The sequence below is a fragment of the Pseudopipra pipra genome, chromosome 3, assembly GCF_036250125.1.
Source record: "Pseudopipra pipra isolate bDixPip1 chromosome 3, bDixPip1.hap1, whole genome shotgun sequence".
NCBI classification, from domain to species: domain Eukaryota; kingdom Metazoa; phylum Chordata; class Aves; order Passeriformes; family Pipridae; genus Pseudopipra; species Pseudopipra pipra.
In genome coordinates, this window is record NC_087551.1 from 4,615,585 (window position 1) to 4,636,293 (window position 20,709).

Consider the following 20,709-nt stretch of genomic DNA (forward strand, 5'->3'; position numbering starts at 1 on the left):
AGTGATGAGTGAGAAAGTCAAGCCTATTATCTCTACAATTTTAACTATATAAAGCACACTGGATATTTTGAAAGTTTCATCAAAATTTTAGAGTTCAGATAATTTTAGCACAAAAAGGAAAACAAGAGGATCTGTCATGTCTCTGTGTCTTTGCATTATGGGTCTCTTTTCTCTAACTTTTTATATCTAATTAAATCTTTCTAATATATACCTGAAGATAAAAGGTGACAGCTATAATGGAAAGAACTGATCACATATTATTTTTTTCTTGGCAACGTCTGTGGCAAATTTGTAACGTGCTTAAGGAAACAGAGAACAGACCTTACCAATAAACTGAGGCTGTTTTGTTTTGCTTGAGTGTCCACCGAGGGTCGTCCTCACTGCAGTTGGCTTCAGAATATCATTGACATCGGTCACAAACAATGCACTCTTTAATTTCCAGGATACAAAGCCCCTTTGACATCTGCCATCTTTTGTTCCGCAGAGAAACTCTCGCCGGTGCAATATTGGTTGTAATTGAACTTGCAAATTGCTTCCCTTTCTGAAATGCTGACTGCTTAATTATGATGGGGAAAATAGCGTTCTCCAGCCGTAAGCTCAGATAACTGTGTAACTCAGAAACTATCTAATTATACGTGTGAATAATGCTTGCTGTGATTTATGCTAATACTGGTGGCAGTGCACAGAAGGACCACTCTGCAGACCTTGCCTTACTGCAGTGTGGAAGGAAGCAAAGAAGCAGAATGAACCACAAAATAGAGAGAAGGGAGGAAGTGCAGGCCCGGGCTTTGCTTACTGTTAATTGCAGAGGTGCTCAAGTTCACCCAGACAGGCTTCAAGAGATTGTGCAGTTCAACTCCCAGCTTAACCCACAGGTTTTCCATGGGCTGTTGTCCACTCTGTTAGTTTATCCCCAGCTTCAGGTCTCCATCTGAAAAACAAGGACTGCAAGGACCCTGTTTGTCAGGTACACTCTGAGGATTAAACACAGAGATCACTTTGAGAACCTTGAAAACCATGTCTGTATGAATCGACCTGACTATCCACATAACAAAATGGAAGCCTTTTTTTCTGAATAGTGTGCTTGAAAACTACTACATTTCATTTTAGCCTAGAGGAGGAATGACAGGAAAACCCTCCTAGTCTGGCTGAAAGGGCAACGCAGAGGTACCAAACATGAGTCTGGATGAGCTATCTCAAACATCAGGAGCTGCAGCTCACTGTCATGTAACATGGCTTTGCTGGTTCCCCATGTAGCAGCAGTCCCTTTTGGATCTGAGCTGGTTTTCCCTGTATGACATTGCTTGTGCACACCACAGACCCTGTCTATGTCCCAGTGAACTTAGTGCAGAGTTCTTAGGTGGATTTTAGGTTAAGCTTAACTCCATGATAGCACCTGATACTGTTGGCATTCTTAATGTTCCTCTGGTAAGTTCATGCAGCAGAAAAGTTGCTCCTGAATCTTTAGTTTTGGGAAAAACCTCAGTGGCAGGTTTTTTCCCCAATTTTCACTGTCTCAGAATTTTTTTGTGAAGAGGAAAGTACGTGGGCCTCTGTCTGCAGATGATTAGTCACTCTTTAGCAAAGCAGCTGTGGAGCCTGACAAGATTGCACTCAGATTACAGCCTTAAAATAGTGGATGGACCCGATGGTTTTCTTTCCAGCAATTGTTGTTATAAGAATGAATGATAATTGCATTGCTCTGTATAGTCACTACAGTTCTTGTCATATAAGTTTGTTTAGTGCCACCAGTCTTGGGTTGTTATGAAAATGAGGATCTGCACTTTAAGGTTGTTACATCTTCTCCTCTCTGATCAAGAGCCAAGTCCTTAGATCTAAGCACAGATTTTAAGTAAATGCTTTACATGCTATATTTGCATCATGTGGTTACAAGCTTTAAAAAGAAATAAATTATGCAGGGTTGCCTGTTACTTGTTCATCTGCTAGAAAAGTATGTGTAAGCTTGTATGTTTTAGAATAAAAAGAGAGAGCAGCAGAGTCAGGAGCAGAACCGAAGTCTTCTGTTTTTCAATGCCACAGTCAGATGACTGAGGGGGTTTTTTAACAGGCACACTATGCAGAACATTTTGGGTTGGGGGCAAGGGGTAAGAAATTCTCCTTGTTGAGAGTCACCAAGCACATAGATGCTTTAAGGTTCTTCAGAGATACAGCAGATCTGTTTTACTGTAGAGCTGAATTGAGTAAAGCTCTATGGTTGAGTAAATCAACAGATGAAATGTAGACAAAATAACAAAAAATACCAGGCAAGAAAAACTGTCTCTAATTTGTTCAGTGAAGCATTAATCTTCAAATGTAAACTACTGGATTTTTTTTGTTGTTGTTGTTGAGTCTAAATGTACAAATTGAAACCCTAAAGTCAACTTTATGCAGAAGGCTTGGCAGCAGAATTCATCCTGATGTAATCAGCACAGCTCCACTGAGATCAGTGGTGATATTTAAGCTGAGGATAGGACTCAGCTTTGTAATTTGCCAGCAGCATATGAAATGATCATTTATGCTGGCACTCCACTGAGAGATGAACGAGAAGACAAATATAAAAATTACAAAGCAAAGCTCAGTTCCCACTTGAAAGGTGCTTCATTTAGTTTGTTTTGCTTTGCTTTGCAGTTCTGTTGCATTCATATACACACACTGAACCAAACTCAGGAGAGGTCGAAGTTACCTGTGTCCATGGCTCTCAGCAGGTTTCTCTGTTTCCTCTGGAAAGTGTGCTTTGTTTGGTCCCCGGAAGACTCTTTTCCTTGATAGGCTTAGATTTATTTTCTCTGTTCCTACAGCCTTCTGTAGCTCTGATTCCCTTATCAGAGGCACTGATTGTGAAATGATTTATCTTTGGTACAGCTAAAGGGGTGTGAGTTATGTGGCTGAAAATGAGGTGGTAGTAACAAGAATATATGGATAACTGGGTGAAGGCTGGTCTGATGATTATATGGTCTTTCACAGGTACCTTTGTGTAAGTGTATATGAACCTTAACATCTGTGCATCACAAAAGCTGTACTGGAAATTAACTGGTGCTTTCCCTGGATCTGTGTTTCTCTCAGGACAGATATCAGTGGATGGATTCATGCGATACCTGAGTGGAGAAGAAAACGGCGTCGTTCCACCTGAGAAACTGGATTTAAATGAAGATATGTCTCAACCACTGTCACACTATTTCATCAATTCCTCACACAACACCTACCTCACAGGTACAGTGTTGGACAGATCTGATTTCTTTATCTTACAGAAAATCTTAGCATATTTTCAGTGGTACCATAAAATACACAAAAAGCACCAGCAGGAAGTGATGATGGAGTTTAGCCTTCAGGGAAGCAAGAGTGGCTCTTGGTTGTTGTTCTGGCCTCTACACAACTGCATCAAATACACACAACTGCATCAAATATACTTCCATTAAAAAGTGAACAACAGTTGTGTTGCTCAGATAAAGTCTGGCCAGAAATTTTCCCTCAGGTTAGATAGGGTTCCAGATTAAGGTCTGTATTTGGGGAGGAGAATGAATGATGTAGTTTTTATGACAGCTGAACAAGTGTGCAGAGCATAATATGGAAAACATCTCTGTAGCTAATAAGTTTGCCCCTAAACATTAAATCTGACAGTTTGTTAAGCTCCATGAGATTTGCTTGGATTCAGAGATTAGGGAGGTTCCAACATGGCACATAACTTTCTGGCAGTCCGTATATGCAGGGGGTGGAATTCTGCTCCCTGACTGTATCTCATATCTGAGCTGAAATTTTTAGGTGTTGTCATGTTTTTTAAAAGGCTGAGCACCCAGAAGCTGCTGGTAATTTGAGTTACAGTCTGAACTGTATTGTTTGCACAGCAAATTGTCAACAATACTTTAAAAGATTCAGAAAAAAAGACAGTTTAGGAATTCAACTTTTGGCACTCGTTTTCTAGTCTAAGATACTGTTAACTTGTGAGAAAATAATTGTAAATTTACTATTTTAGTTTAGATAGGAACAAGTGTTTTTTGACAAGCAGATGTGCACAGGGACTTCTGTCTCTCCTGTTTGATTTGATGTTTATTTTGTCATGTTTGACAGAGACTCAGCATTATGTCAAATAAAAAAAGTAATGCTGCACTAAGTGCTAAAAATGTGACTTCTGCACAATATAGGTTTTTTAATGTTATTGACAGACTGGCTTTAACCAACCAAGTTCTTCTGAATGCCAGTATGCCAGAACATAAACAAACCCCTGCAGTGGTGAGGCCCAGTTTAAACAGACCTCGGGGGAGTTATTTTCTTCTGGTTTATGTTTGTTATAACACTTTGTACGGCACCTCCTCGTGCCTTCATAAAGTGAATGAACTGTCATTGTTTCCATTAGGTGCCATTTTTCAAAGGTTTATATCTTGGCTCTAAAATGTGTTTTGTGCTAGAACTCGTCACATAAGTATTTTCTTTGACAGCTATTTCGTTTCCCTGAATTAAAAGAAGCAAAAATCAGTGTGGCCCCTTTTTAAGTTATGATTCCAATATGCAGAAATTTATGCTCCTTGGAAGAGTGCAGACATGGCCAAAGCAAAAGCAATTTTTAACTGTGATATTTTGCAGGCCTCTTACCTCCAGTGTGGACTTTGTGTTCTGTCAGTGAGGATTAGGACCCACATAAGCCAAATGCTGCGGCTTTATACAGATTTTCTGGGAGACAACAGTAAAGCTGTTTTACAAATGTGAGAAGCACAGGCCCACGGGGAGGTTTAAAGACAGTGCAGTTTAAAGTTGATCTGAAGAGATAAAATACTGCTCTCTCCTCTACCAGCATGAATTTATAGCCATACCACAGATGTTTGTCAGGGTTGGTCAGGACAGAGGTGTGATCCAAAGGTCTAGAGGCACAGAAGCCAAAAACCAAAGAGTTAAGGATGGGAATTCCTGATTAGTCCAACCTATTCTGGATTTTTTTAACTACACTGCGAGTGACCTCACATGTTTAATTATTTACCTTGACACTTGCTACATTTGCTTTGACTTGTATGTGAAAGTCTGCAAATCATCTCAGATTGCATCTACGGGTTTCTCTGCCTGCATTCATTTCTAAGTAGCTTCAGAAGCTACATTTGGAAATACAGTCTTTTAATTTATCATAATATTCCTGGCATAGTAAACTGAGGGGAGTAAATCAGAGTAAACTCGGGGAACAGTGCAAAAGAAGTTTGAAGCTCTTCCCAGTTCTTTCTTAGAGTGTCCATTTTCACATTTACAGGCCCAAAACACAAGCCCTTCCCTTTTAGTGGATTCATTATGTTCAATAGATGTGTGGCAGCTGGCCAACAATGGGATTAATGATTTAATATTTACTTGATATTTATCCATTTATTACAAAACCCGACAGCCTCAGATTTTGCTGGGAGGCTAGGCGAGGGTACAGCCATCACATTCCCATTTGCTCTCTTCCAACAGGAAAGTAAAATTGAGAAAATCAATGGTGGCAGACTGTTCTTTTTCCCAAGGAGAGTTTTGAAGGATCTGCTCAAGTGCTCGTGGCTTTGGAAGGGGGAAGCACCTTTGCCCTCACCGAAGCCGTGAAGTAGCAACTAGTCATGTAATAATTATTAGGACAATAAGAAAACCATTCAGTCTGGCAATACTTTATGATCACTGTGCTTAATGCCCTCCCATTTATCTCTCCCTTTGTTAGGTTTTTTTTAACCCAGAAAAAGCATGCACAAAGAAGCAACATTATAACATAAAAAGAAACATGTGCACACTCTGAATATATTTTTAATTACGCTGATCATTTTCCTAGCCCTTAGTAGAAACCCTTGGCAGTACATCAAGTCCTGATTATTTATTTAGGAGTGTTACTGCTTTCTTTTTCTTAGGGAAATGTAATTTTCAAGAACAAAGGTAAAAATCTGTTAAGTAAGAAGTGATTTATAGTGAACCTGGGCTAACTTAAAGAAATGTCATCTTCTGCAAACTTTTTATTGCTGTCTCTCATCTTTTTTCTCACTGGTATCATATTTATATCTTTATTCCTATTAACCCTTAAAAGTGCAACTCTGCTTTTTTCTGGTGCCTCATCAGCCTCACCTCAGGTCACTGCTGCTGTCACAAACCTTTAATGCATATTTTGGCTGAAAGAAAAAATAATACCAGCAGTAGGTGGCAGAGCTATCCATTGAGCACAGGTAGCCAATGTGGGACTATCCCATTCACCTTCAGCATCTGCTTCCCTGCTTACAGTGCAGTACTTTCAGTTGATTTTAGGAAAATGTCCCCTGAGGGGCATGTTCTCTTCTTTATTGCTGCTGTGACCTCTCCTCTGCCATCCTCCAGCTTTTCTGTTCTCAGCACTTCCTCAGTCCTGACTGTTGCTGCTTGTTATCTACATTCAGCACTTGCTTGAAACCTTCTTCACCTCCAAAGCCTCCAAAACAGTGTCTTTGCAGTTTCCAAGCTGGAAAGCACCACATGAAAAGGAAGGAAGTCTGGGTGATGCCTGCTCTGAGCATGTCATACCACCAGCAGCTGTTTTTGGCTGGCTGTTGAGCTCAGAAAGGTCTGGCAAGACCCAAGGCTCTGTTCCCTTCCAGTCCTACCACATCATTCCTGCTGGGAGACTGAGATCCATAGAGCCAGCAGCACAGGAAGTGCTCCCTGAGTAGGTCCCGTCCTCAGCTTGGATGAATCAGCACTGGCTCATTTTGCACAGTGTCCCATCAGGCATCATTTGAGAGATTATATTCTTCAGAAAAGTGAATTTTTATCAAAATACATTTCTCCTTAGCCCTTACAGGGTGCTGGGATGCAAATGGGACGGTATTACTGTAGATGCTGCTTGTATTACAGCAGGGAATGCAGAATGCTTTCAATTTCCAGTATTAAAAAATTAATCTGTACTCAGGCCTTTAAAAATATCCTGGAAGTGTTCCCTTTAGTGTCTGTGTGATCATATTGTAGAATGCAAAAGGGATATTTTGGAATAAATGCAAATAGAGACTCACACAACAGGAATTTCTAAATAATATATGCAACAAAACATTTGAGGGGACATTCCTCATATTCTGTATTTCAGAAAAACCACCTATTGAGACTATTAAAATATGTGCTGGCGTTTTCCACTCTGACTGGGAGTCTTTCTGAAGATTGTATGGTTTGGAGGTTGGATACCCTCTTATCCTTTGTGGGAATCCTTCCAAAATGCCTAAGCCTTATTAAGAAGGTAGTGTGGAAAAGTGTCAGATAGCAAGTGATGCATGTCATGATTTAGTTAAGCACTTTTGAAGGTTGAGGATCTTGCAGTCCAAAACACTGAGCAATGATAACGACCGGGGGTCTCTCAGGAAGTAGAGTTTGTTAATCATAGATTAGTTGGTTAATCCAAATTTAAAATGTTGTGAGGGGAAAGAAGGACAACACTGGAACAGTTTTCTGAGTGAATGTAGCTCAGTGGATCCATATTTTCAGAGCTTTCCAGCAGTGGCCAGTTTCTTCTGTTACTAACAGGTGTTTCCCGTTGGTTCCGGCGGGAGCTGGGAGTCCTTGTGGATTTGAACAGGAGCAATGTTAATACCTCGTGGAGTATTTATGAGTGCTGCTGCTCCTGTATCAGACAGAAACAGGAAACAAGGGTTTTCGAATAGAAGGGGGTTTGTTACAGTTTTTAGTAGAAGGTAAAAACAGAGCAAAAGCAGACAATGCCATTTTGTGAAGCAAATCCCAAATGTGTATTTCCCAGCAGAAAACCGAAACGCAGAAGCTCAGAGACAATAAAATGAGCATTAGAGTAATCTGCATTATATTATGTGCCAGTCTAGATGAAGTATTTATATGTCCCCCATCAGCAAAGAATCTTTATGTAAATTAACTGCATCCTTAAAAAGAAAGTGAATTCCCTTCAAGAAATCCAGGAAGATCTTCTCAGGAAGTCTGTTAGAAAGCAGGAAACTGCATCCATTTTATTCACATCTAAAAGAAGCACTAAGCCATTCTTCCATTACCTCTCTGCTGCAAGAAATTTGTATCCACGTGACTGGAATCAAACCTGTTGCAGCAGTTGAAGCCACCCTGGCTGGATATCCTTCCCTGAATCCAACTGGACTTCTGTGGTGGTTTGGGTTGGGGTTTCTTTTTGTGTGGGTTTTTTTAAATAGGTGAGTTTTAAAAAGGTGAGTTTTCCTTGTTTAGACTTACATGATGGCATTGCTGGAAGGTGTCAGTTCCATTAAATGTCTCCCTACATAATGCAGTATAACATCAGGAAATTTAACTGACCACCTCAGTGCAGTGGTTAGTGAATTAAATATTGATTTGAGACCTCACAGTGGTACCATTAGTGACTGCAGGAGGTTTGTTTCATCTTGTACTGAACTGTACTGCGTGTTGTGAGAAAATGTCATCTTCGTGTCCTGAGTCGCATCTGAATTTCTTGTCCAGCTGAGCCTTTTTAATTATTATCATTTTATTTCGTGTGTTTGATGCTGTCTGTCAGAAGTTTTTGAGCTGAATTCAGCTGGGTTATTTCTCCTCATTCGTATCTGACTGAGGGTAGAACCCCAACCACGACACTGACTCAGCCAAAGTTATTTCCACTGCACTCTTACTCTTTTCCCGTGCCTTCGAGTGTTATTCTTCTCAGCCCAGGATAAAAGCTGCTGTTAACTCTAATTATTGTTAGGCTGTTTGTATTTACTCCCGAGGCCCCGAATGACTTCCCTCTTTTCCTGTTCCTGCTCTGTCACAGCTGGACAGCTGGCTGGCAACTCCTCGGTGGAGATGTATCGGCAAGTGCTGCTGTCGGGCTGCCGCTGTGTGGAGCTGGACTGCTGGAAGGGGAGGACGGCGGAGGAGGAGCCTGTCATCACCCACGGGTTCACTATGACAACTGAAATATCCTTCAAGGTAGGGCAGGACAGCACAGCACCCTGCTGCTCTTCGGGGGCTTTACCCGGGGTGGGTTCTTCCGTGTAAAACAACGTTGCTGCGAAGGGGTGGGGATGTGAGGGCAAAAAGGTGTTTTAAGAGGAGATTTCAGAGCATGGGCAGAACCGTTGGAAGAGAGGAGTTGTAGTATTTGGAGCTTGCACAGGCAGAGGTTCCTGGTGATGGTGGAAGTCAGAGGAAGGGGGATGATATGGTGTGGACTGTGCTCCTGTGCACGTCCCTGCAGGGAATCTCACAGGGAGAGAGACAGGGCAGACCTCAGCCAGGGCTGAAGGACCAGGCAGTGCCACCACAACGGGGTTTGCACAGTGTCCTTTGCAAAGGACTGGTTTGGGTTACAGCTCCACAGCACACAGCAGGGAGCAAATGAAGGCCAGAAGGGTTTAAACAGCAGAACCCAATGTATCAGTTCACTCTTTTCCTCTTCTCTGCCTGGTGAGTGGGAGTGGGAGACAAAAGTGCTGAACTGAGGCAGGAAATAGCAGCTATCATGGAAATCTCTACAATTTGCAAGCCTTTAAATCCCTGTGAGCAGAGAACGTGCTGCTCGTGCCCAGGTGAGCAGGTTCCATCCACAGGGTCCAGACACTCAGCATTATGTTCACAATTTAAAAATATTAATAACAATGTGTGTCATGTTATCCTCATCCCTGATACTTGGAATCAGATCCAAAGCACTGGAGGTTGAAAAAGAAAAATTAGTATCTTTGGAGATTGTGAGGGGGTATTTGTGCCATTCAAACCCAGACATGTCATCTGTATTACTGAATTTCATCTTCCATTTCCTTTTTCTGTAATAGAAGGCAGATACTGTACCCTTAGCAGTAACCTTAAAACGTTATCTTGTTGTTCTTAAACATGTTATTGATCCAAGGTGTTAGAGGAGGTGTTTTCCTGTAGCATTAAGATTGGGAGTCAGCACAGCTTATAATGATATACCAGGGTATCATTTCTGAAGTGTGAAGAAATAATTCTTCTTCGTCTGAGACACTTAACTCACCGTGGAAATACGTTTCTCGACTTAGCTGTGTGCAGGAATATGTGGGAAAATGTCCATTACTGACTTTGGTTACGTAACAGGGATTAAGTGTGGCTTCTGTACTGGCCACAGCTTTGAGGTGTCTCCCACACTTGAAGCGGGAGTTGTTGGGGTGGGTTTTTTTGTCTTCTAGTGCCATCCTTTAGGAGAAAAAAAGCAAACAACACCGCCACACAGACACAGCACCAAATTCCACCTGCATCAGAACACTCCTTTTCTTCCAACTTGTTTTCTCTAATTCTTCACTGATTGAGTTAATCACAGGAAAATGTGGAACAGCCTTCTCGCACGTTTGTTATTAACTTTCTAGTTGTGTTTGTGTGCAGCCAATTATGTTTATGGGCGTAGGGTTTGATTGCTGGAAGTCCTTTAATTAAGGAAGATAGCTCTCAACTGCTTTGGTCATGAGCAGGAATTTAAAATCAAGTTAATCTGATTCTTGAAAGGATCATTAGCGGGAAGGAGGATTATCCTTGGATATTTAGATGTTGAACCCTGGGCATTGTGTTTGCAGGAGAGACAGTGGAAGGTGTTTTAAACCTCCTCAGGAATATTTCATCTGTCACTTCAGAGCCCGTGTTTTTTCTCCACGTGGAAAAAAGTAAAAATACCTCAACTGCTGATCTCTTTTCAACACTCCAAGTGTTCTACTTGGCTGGGAAGGAGCAAAATGGCAGTGAAATAAGGTGTCAGAAGTGTGTGAATCAGTTCAGAGTGATCACTGGGTCTTGAATGCCGAGTCACTTGTCAGCTCACGCTCTCAGTGTGACCACGGCACACAGTGGCTCTCTTCAGTCTGCCAGTTTGCACTGCCTCACATGGACTTCCTCAAGGAATCTCTGAGTGTTCTTTGCCTTGGAGATCTGTTTTAGGTGGGTCATTCTGCAGCTGGAGTCAGGTGTGGGACCTGCCATGTTGTTCCTCTGACCTTGGAGCATTTGCCTTGACACCTGAATGCAGTGCAAGCTGGAATCACCAGCACACACCTTTCTCCACCGAACCAGTATCTGAGCTTTTCATCCCCAGATCTCATCAGTGTGATCCTCATTTTACCCTTTCAGCTTACTTTCCCCACTCATGCAGGACTTCATCCCCTTTTGCAACTGGGAAGGCAGTTGAAAATAAATGTAGCAGAAGAATGTGCCAGAAGCTCAGCTTTTGTTTGAGGAAGTGGATTTCTTGGTGTTACGCTTCTCAATGGAGCCTTTAAAAGTGCAGAGAAAGAATAAAAGGAATCCCCAGAGAAAGCTTGTTTAAAATAAATAAATCTTTTAGGTTTTAGTCATCCTTTCGGGTTCTTATAAACACCAGAGTGTGAGGCTCTTAGAAACTCCAGAGTTTGTCAGCAATGCATATGGAAAGTCTTTGGTGTTTTATGTTCTTTTGAAAAAAGATTTGTGTTCCAAGGGGGAAGCATTTCATAATTTGTAACAGTGAGTGCATTACTATGTTGTGCACCCACTAAAATTAGTGTTAGCAAATGATTTTTTTACTGGATTTCCATTTTCCATCGGAGCTGAAAGGAAACTTTATGGAAGTTTCAGTTCCTGAGTCCTCTGTTTGATGATTACTACACAGCCAACTGTTTGAACTGAGTAATGTTTTCTTTTTTTTTTTTCTCTTTCTTTTGCCTTGAAGGGATTTCTGTCATCAAAAAAAGAAGGAACTAAAATTTGTGAGTCAGAGTAGCTGAGGATTTTATGGATACTTGCTTGTGCTGATGTTTGGGAGATATGCCTTTGTCAGAGCATGTTTATTATTATGCAGAACAGTACATGAAAGTCGTGGCTCCAGGCACTGAACAGCTCCACACAGAGACTGAGCTTTGCATTTGAACTATTGATTTTGGCAGGCATAAGCCATTCCTTGAGAAATGTGGTGCTGGAGACCCGTCAGACATTTTTGAGATTTGATTACAGTTCAGGTTGGCAAATCTGGTTGTGGCAAAAGCGCATCCAGAGCTTTCTGGAATGTTTAGAACCAAAGGTCTGATCCCAGGGAATGACTCCAGACCTTGTTGGGTCTTTTCTGCCTTCAAGGACTAAACCACTGTTTCTTTAGAGGCATAGATTTGTAACTGTCTTTGTTTTGATTCTTTAGGAAGTGATAGAAGCTATTGCTGAATGTGCATTTAAGACGTCGCCCTTCCCAATCCTCCTTTCCTTTGAAAATCATGTGGATTCGTAAGTAATTGCCGCATTTTCTTGGATGGTGTTTTGGTTTTTGTAAGGTCTAGGCGTGGAATTATGGATCCCTTGGTCACAACTTCATTATAGGACACGAACAGCAGCTCTTACCCAAAAATAAACTTGTATCAGCCCGAGGAACTGAGATGATCAGGACGAATTGGACGTGTTCTTAAAAACCTGCCTGTATTAGAACCTTTTACATGAGAGAGTTTGAATCATTGGGAGATGTGTTTTTTTGACTTTACAGTCTCGGTGTGTCCTGCTGGGATGTAGCAATACTTCCAAGAAAACAATGCAGTATTTCACCTGTTGGTGACCCTGTTCTGCGCTAGAAGCATAATCTGAGCAGAGAATTTATTCTGTTTCTCATGGATTAGAAGTAGAGGCCAGAACCATGGACTTCTAGGATTGCAAAATAGGTGATGTGGATGGCCAGGAACTGTTTGTTTCTGCCAAAAAATAACAGTTTGCGTAAGTTTTTTGTTCATTTTCTTTGTTTTAGTTACAAAGAAAGGACAATTTTTCTTTGTAAGAAGAGAAAAAATAAACTCCAGGCTTTGTCCCAGTGCTCTATATTACAGTTCTGATTTTTCTTTTTTTTTCTTTTAAGTCTGACGTTGGTTTTGAATGCAGAGACCACAAGGTTCAAAGTGGGGTGACACTGACACATAACATGTGCCTTAACTTGAATTGCCTCTTCCCTTCTGGTTTTGTTTTTTTTTTTTTTTTTTTGTTGCTGTGAAAATATTTTCAACACTTCTGGGGCCAGTTTGGACTGAGGAACTCTTTCTTTTTTTCTTTTCATGTGAAGTAAAAAGTAATCCCGGGGGCAGCTATGAATGATTTAGGACAAATCAGAAAAGATGTTGGCACTTTTGTTTCTTGCAGAGGAAAAGGCTGAGGGCTAACTGCTTCTCCATTGTTTTAGGAAGAACATTCTTCCATGTTTTGTATTCATTCCTCTGGATTTGTTAAAATATACATTCATTGTGTTATTGTAAGGCAGAGAAGAAGCAGCATCTAAATTATTTGAACCAGAAGGGTTACATTTTTCTTCCTTTAAAGTCATTATGACTTAAATCTTCAGCTATTCCAGGGTGATCTGTGCTATTTTAGGAAAGTAAAGAAGTGAAAGAAATTTATAAAATAAACTCCTGTCAGATGTAAGCCATGTACAAAAGTGGCTTCAAAACTGTAAGATGAAGCACTGTCCAAATTAAAGGTGGTGTGATGCTGCAGGAACGTGGCAAAGAGGGAACAGAGTTACTGCTGCTTTACTCTGATCTTTGCAGTTTGCCCAAAAGAAACCATTGGACCTTTCTCTCCAGGAATCTCCAGTGGTGGAATAATGAATTATCCTTAGGTGTATTCTTTCATGTCCTTTTCCATGCCTTGCTATAGCACAAGTTTTTAGCAAAGCGAGTTTGCAAAACCAGTACCAAATATTTTCTCCTTCTGAGGCTTTATTGGTGTTTATTATTCTCTGCTGCAGTAAATCATCAGACTCCCATGTGTACGTTTGCTGGTTTTGCTTTGGCTGAAAGCAATTTCTAGTTATTTTACTGACTGCTACAATGATCCCCTCACCCCTTCACTAATTGCTAGAGAAATCTGCAGTCAGTCATGCCACTCACAGAAACTTTCACCTAATTTCATGGAATGCTCCTTTTGTCTTTCCATTTTTTTGAAATGTTGTTTTACTCCTAGATCTCAAAGGTGGATTTTGCCCTGAATGTTAACAAAAAGTGCTGATGGTTTTATAGAATCAATGTCCAAGAAAATAAAAAACAATCCCGTTTCATCAGTTCCTGCTTCTGGGTGACCAGTTGTTTTTTTTTTTCTGATTTTCAAGATACAACAGTCATTTTGTGAATGAGCAGTGAAATTCTGGTCCCCTAGAAATTTTGGCATTGGCTTAAACAAAAATATGGTTATTAGCACATTGTGTAAATCACCTCATTTGTGTTTTCCTGGAAGGGCTCCTTTCTGACATCTTTTCAGCCCTGTGAAGAATTTTTATTTTCTTTACTATAACTCCTCTCTTAGTATGTTCTTTCTTGCTTGCCTGTTTTTACACAATGAAGGTTATAGAAAAAGAGGCAAGCACACAACTTTTAGACTACATAAAACATTATGTATGCCACTGTTTATACTGAAGCCAAAACATGCACGCGGAAAAAAAGACAGTACTAAGAAAAGCTGTGGTTCTGTCAAAAAATAGAAGGGTGCCCTGAAAATGTTGAAAAGACCTCAAGGAGACCTTGAGGTTTGAAATTGGGCTTGCAAGAAGATAAGCAATCTGCAAAATCTGAAAGCAGACACTCTATAATTAGAAAGGCACTGATGACATAGCAAAAAGGTTAAGTGATCCTTGAGCAGTATCCATATAAGATTGCTTCCAAGATTAAATTTAATTACAGTTATTCATAGTGCTGGTTTCTTGCTGCAATTGTTATTTCAAATATTAACAGGATTTTTTATCACTTCTTCATCCTACACTTGGAATTATTTTAGACTCTTCTGGGAAGCATCTGTGCCTCTTTCTTAGGCAGAGGAAGTATTTCTGCAGAAGTGATAAAATCGGAATGTTGGGAGCAGTGGTTGTGCAGTTGTGCCAAAAAAGCTCTGTGATTGACCTTCATAACTGGCATAGTATAAACACAGTAAAAAAAAGAGCAATACAATGATGGCAGTGAAAACATTCCTTAATCTTCTTTATATTTCCATATCTCCAGGTATCGTGTTCCCACTTTTATCTCCCCTTGCCCTGGCACGTTTTGAGGGGCATATATAAGTAGTCTGTGTGCTACCTGCCCATGTCTGCACAGCAAAAACCATAAAGCAGATAAAGTCAGCCCTTTTCAGACAATCAATTTTCATTACAATGCATGAATGCTGAGAGAATTTCCAGTAAAATAGATGTGGACCAAGATATACTCGGGGGTTTTTATTTCCTAACACAACTGGGGGAACATGTGGATGTAGAAAAGTTGGTGTTTCATCTGTTCCTCTGGTTCATAGCTTTGAAAGAAGGGAAAATAAAAAGTAACTGGTATTCCAACTTTTTAAAATGCTTTAATATGTAATCTACTATGACTAATGAACTGTCTTGCAGCAATACATACATAGATTTATGTATTAGAGGGAACACCAAAAATAACTACCACACAGTTGGTACTCCTAAATACTTTTGATTCCCTCTTAGGAGCTTATAAAAATATCTGTGCATATAGTCCAGTTCACAAAGACAAGTGATTTTGTAGTGTCGAGATTTTCCTCCTTTGGCCTTATTTACTACCACGAGGCTTTTATATAGAGTTAAAACCCATTCGTTTTTCCCATAATTTCCCTTCTTTCTGCCTCTGGGGTGCAGTGACATTGGAATTTATACACTGAACCAGCGTAATGTTGCATTTCATTTTTCTCATTTGCAAAAATGAAGGTTCTCGCTGTGCCCTCTTTGAGGTAAACATGTAATTAAACACAGGAGAGCAGAAGAATTTGTTCTAGCTGGGGTGATAGCTGGAAATTTATTGGATTTCACTCCTACCTTTTTTTGGGTTTTTGTGGAAAGGGCTTTTTTTGGAGCTGTGCCCATTTAAAAATGATGATGTCACATGTAATTACTGCGTTTTCAATAAATGTGCTCAGATGATTCAAGGAGATGTGCTTTGAGCTGTCTGGGTTCTAAGAGCCAATTCAAAATGCATGCTGGTGGAGAAGACTGGAATAAGATTCCCTATAAGGACCCATGGATTTCTGGCACATACCCGCTGCTTGCTGGAGCGAGGTGCCTTTATTTCCCTTGGGAGCTGGTGGCTGGAAGTAGCCAACAGAATCCAACAGAATGTCTTCTCCTGACCTGTTCTTCCCATCACCTTCTCCTCTGTGGGTTCTTAGTTCCCCTGCCTCGCTTGTCTTCATCTCTATTTCCCATCCTGCCCTGGGAGAGCTGCAGTGCCCAGTTGGTAACTAATGACCAACCAGGGCTGCAGTGCTGGTTGAACTCCTGGTTTGCAAGAGAAAAATGAGCACTTTTATTATTTTTTTTTCCCCTATATACCCAGCTCTATTTTGTCTTTAAAAAAAAGAGCTCCATGGTAACACAACAGCTTACGCCATTCCTGTGTCTTCCATGATATGCAGATCATAATTAGCTGTGGCTGAGGAAGTTATATTGAGTGATATAATCCCGTCCTTTAATTCAGACTTCCCAGCAGAGCATCAAAAAAGGGACCCTTGCGAGGTACCTGAGCTCAGACGTTACAGATTTTAAACAGGCACGTGAAACAAAAATACACAGTGTCTAAAATTAGAAAGTGACTGAAGCACTGAGCTGCATTTTAAGATGATTTGAGTAACATTTCTGAGCCACGTAACCTGTCTGCAGTCCTAAAGCTTCCATTGCTGATATGCAGGAATTATTTCATCCTTTGGTTGCATTTTGGGAAAATTCATTACAGGTAGAGTTTGCCGAGGTACAATTTATTTCTACAGGGTGGCATGAAAACTGCTGAAGTAATTTACTGTGGTAAAAATTGACACTCTTATCTGATTTTAGACAAAATTTTAAAAAGGGAATTTGACCCCATACCCAAACAAGCTTTTGGGGGAAACCCAGCCCATATAAGTCTTCTGCCCCTTCTTCTGTGTGGCTGCGCCTTATAGAGACACAAAGGTCTCTGAGAGAGGGGAATGGTTCCCTTGGCTTGGGAAATTTGGGACACCTGCACTGGAGGCTGTTTTCTGGGTAACTGGTTTGGGTTTTATGCCTTAGGTCGGGTATGACCAAAAGGACAAAATCCAAATGGGGTTGTGGGGTGTTTGTGTGAGAAGAATGCCAGGCATGTGTATAAACTAAGGGAAGGCGGAAGATATTTAAGCTTTGAATAAAAACATTGCCCAAAAGAGGCAAATTCATGTAATGGTTATTTCACTGTTATTCAGTTGACTAGTGCCTTTACCTCGTGTGTGATCCTTTTGATAAACTCTATCAGAGGAATCAAGATAATTGAATGATATATTTAGGTCTTTCTAAAAAATTCACAGCAATTGCATCGGGAAATTATATCTAGTTTAGGGCTATTAAATATTCCATTACTGCTGCTTTCACTCTGTAGCATTAGTAGAACTCATTTCTTTCTTTCTTTTCTTCCCCTCAGCCCTAAACAGCAGGCAAAAATGGCAGAGTACTGCAGATTAATATTTGGAGACGCACTGCTTATGGATCCACTGGAAAAATACCCGGTAATGTGGCTTGGGATTTGTCAGATCACAAATGTCTGAGTGAATTTTTATTGAGGTGTTTCAGCCCTGTCTCATTCTTCACATAGAGCCTCTCAAACCAGAGTCTAAAGGAGGGGGTTAAACAGCGTGAGCTGTTGGTGACTTAAGCGTCGTTTTTTATGCAGAGGTTGTCCTGATGTAGTGAATTGTAATCTTCTAAATGCAATTGATCCTCATTTTATAATGTGGGCCTTCATATTTGAACTAATACTTATTTGGGTTATTACTGTAGACATTTCATAAAGCATTTTCCTTCTTAAGTGCCCTCAGTAGCCCTGTTTCATTTAATGTTGCTGTTACGTCTTGTGCAAAATCCATCTCATTTTAAGAGGGCTCACAGAGGTTGCAAAACCATCCTGTGCCATGTGGGCCCTAAGACATTGTCATAAGCTTGTTTCTTTTATTATGACAAATCTCTCTTCTTTTTTTTCTGCAAGCTTGAAGCTGGGGTTCCCCTTCCAAGCCCCATGGACTTAATGTACAAAATTCTGGTGAAGAATAAAAAGAAATCGCATAAGTCAGCAGATGGAAGTGCAAAAAAGAAGCTGTCAGAGCAGGCTTCCAACACATGCAGTGATACATCCAGTATGTTTGAACCTTCCTCCCCCGGAGCAGGTATGAATTGACTACAAATACATTTCTCTCTAAAACACAAATGCTTAATTTCAGCTGTAACTCAGCCCATTTACAGCAAGGTACAGATGCACGAGCGTGGGCCTTGCTCAGTAGGAAACAACACTAAGTGTCATTGAGCCAGGAGTGTAATCTCTGAAGGCTCAGGGCTGAGGAGCCCCATGGAATGACCCAAAGCTCAGTGATGTGTGCTAACATTTGTCTGCACTGCTTATTAAGCAGAGTGAGCTGCCAACTCCTCCACCCTTGGCTGCCTTCTCTGGGTGCCCGAGCCCAACATCAAATACAAATGTTTTCTTGTTCCTGTTGCCTCTGAGCTGTGCCTGCCATTTGGTGCCCTTTCACGCTGAACCCCTTGCCCAGCAGAGCTGCTCTGGTTTCCTGCAGCGTCTCGAGATTTAGGGTAACTGGATGAGATCCCTGTTCCTCAGACACCAGGGCTCAGCCTGCAGTTGTCCTGCATTAGTCACATCACAGACCTCTATGCAAAGATGTTCTTCTGTTCCAGAGATGGAAACAGGCAAAAATAATACGGCAAATAAACATTTGTTACCCATGAGTTGCCATCAGGGAATGTAGCCAGTGGAAGCTCAGTGTATTATGTTTATCTTGTTCCTCTTATTAGCAGAATTTTTAAAATCAGAAATGAAATATAAAGGTTGCTGTAATGCATATATATTCTGGTAATGCCTGTGGGGGTCTTCAGTGGTGTACAGAAATGAGTAAGAGATGGTCTTTGTCCTGGAGAGCTTAAATACAAACTAGAAAGACAAAGAGAGGTGCAGAGAAAAAAGGTAAAATGTGAGGGTTTGCTCCTAACCACCGCAGCAGATTAGCAACTAGCAAGACAAGCAACAAAATCTCTCTATCCTGATTCCCCATACTGGAATTTCTTCTCCTGTCAAGACTGAAATTCTGGATTCTTAAAGGCATAGGCATTTATGCCTCAGCAGTAGATTACTTATAGAGCACATCGAAAGCTCTTCTGCAATACAAGTTCATTACCATTTGCCATTAAAAAACTTTTTCCCATTGTTTGTAATTTTTTTTCTAAGCTCTGATTAATTGAGCTGAAAATTTTCCTGCTGGCAGTTTGCCTCAAGCTGAATTAAAAAGAAAGAAATCCTGCTTCATTTGTGGATAACATTGTTTATCCTATTAGAGGCAAAGAAAGAGTTTTCATCAGTTGTTTTTAAGAAACTATGGAAAGGGCCTGGATTTCAAAGGAAGATTCATCCTGGTGTCAGGGATGATTTCATACTATTTTCTTGATTTGCTTTAGACAAATCCCAAGCAGCAGGAAAATAAATGTGTGTTCCAAATGACTTTCCACCATTTGAAATCGGCTCTGGGTTCCTAACTCTGCATGTTTGTTACCAGCACACGGTGGGAACCAGTGGCAAAGTACCTGTCTTCTGCTTTCTCAGGGCCTGGTTTTGCATAGAGGGCAACAGCTTTGTCTTTCAGGAGCCTCTCTGGGAGCTTTTCTAGGAAAAGACCTGGGCTGTGAATGTAGATGTTGGTGCTGCTGCAAGGCAGGAGGGTCAGTCCCATAACAGGGTGTGTAATTTTACAAATTAACTGTGAATATTAGGTCTGTATTACCTCTGTAACAGCCTCTGATTATGCAGAGGAACACTTACAAATTAGAAAATGCTGGAACTGAGACTGCAAAATTGATGTGGTCACTTGGCTCAGCCGTGACTGCCAGAATGCATTGCTTGTAATGCTGGTGTCAGCCCCTGTTTCTCCTTGAGGACTTGTGCCTCTTTTGGAGAATGCAGTTAGTCAGTATTTTCCCTCTCTCTGGATCAATACTTGCTCCCAGATACTGCATCCTCAGTGAATCTCTGTGGGGGCATCCAGGCTGAGCATGAGCTCTTGCCAGGCAGCAGTGAATTTATCTGGACAGTACCTGTGGGAAGTGAAAGAAAATTAAGCCAATCTTACCTAAGGACAGGCGAACCTGACAAAGCTCAGGAACAGTTTAAGGATGACTGACAAGGAACACCCAGGATCTCATTTTTCAAGAGTACTTTGAATTTTTAAGTATTCAGAGCACAACTCTGGAGGATTCAGCTACAGCTCAGAGCTATGAGGATGCAGTGCTTCTGTAAATCAGGTGCCAGTTTGCTGTCTGTGAACGTTTAAGAAAAAACAAAATCACCATTTTATGAGACCCATGTGGCAAGACCCAGCAAGAAGCAGAGCTCAGCAGTCACCAAGACACCCTTCTTCTCACTGTCTCGTTCCTTTGTGCGTCTCCACATCAGCAACAGGTGATGCTGGAGCACTTGTGCTCCTCTGTACCCAGCACCAACGTCTGTAATGCAACTACAGACTCACTAAAGGAAGCCTGATTCTTAACATGAAGTGTTTCACTGCTCCAACCTTAATATAATCTTTACATTTGGCAAGTTGGGCATGTTATTCAGATAGCTCTGTTGGGCTGTATAGCTCCTGTCAGAGCTGCTGCTGATCTCCAGGAGGAAGTTGTGCTGATTTAGTCTTCTCGAGATTCTAAATGAGTTTTTTCACAGCAGTGCAAAGACTGTGGAGGTTCTTACTTCAGCTGTGACAGCAAGTGTCTTACACTGCTTGAGGTCAGATTGAAACCCAAATAAACCAGGCTTTTGATATGTTTATAAG

The 20,709-nt window shown here is 41.0% G+C and overlaps 1 protein-coding gene and 1 long non-coding RNA gene across 5 annotated transcripts in view; one reads left to right on the plus strand and one right to left on the minus strand.

The window, feature by feature from the left end:
• The window catches only part of PLCB1 (phospholipase C beta 1), a 334,660-nt gene that overhangs the window by 228,129 nt on the left and 85,822 nt on the right, over positions 1-20,709 (plus strand). For all 3 annotated transcript variants that reach the window (XM_064647501.1, XM_064647499.1, XM_064647502.1), the window contains exons 10-14: positions 3,064-3,210; positions 8,714-8,871; positions 12,053-12,135; positions 17,304-17,388; positions 17,865-18,042. In XM_064647501.1, the coding sequence (XP_064503571.1) occupies positions 3,064-3,210; positions 8,714-8,871; positions 12,053-12,135; positions 17,304-17,388; positions 17,865-18,042 (651 nt within the window). The remainder of the gene's footprint in view (positions 1-3,063; positions 3,211-8,713; positions 8,872-12,052; positions 12,136-17,303; positions 17,389-17,864; positions 18,043-20,709) is intronic.
• The window catches only part of LOC135410764 (uncharacterized), a 53,797-nt gene that overhangs the window by 7,881 nt on the left and 25,207 nt on the right, over positions 1-20,709 (minus strand). For both annotated transcript variants that reach the window (XR_010428866.1, XR_010428865.1), the window contains exon 2: positions 327-7,573. This is a non-coding gene — a long non-coding RNA (uncharacterized LOC135410764). The remainder of the gene's footprint in view (positions 1-326; positions 7,574-20,709) is intronic.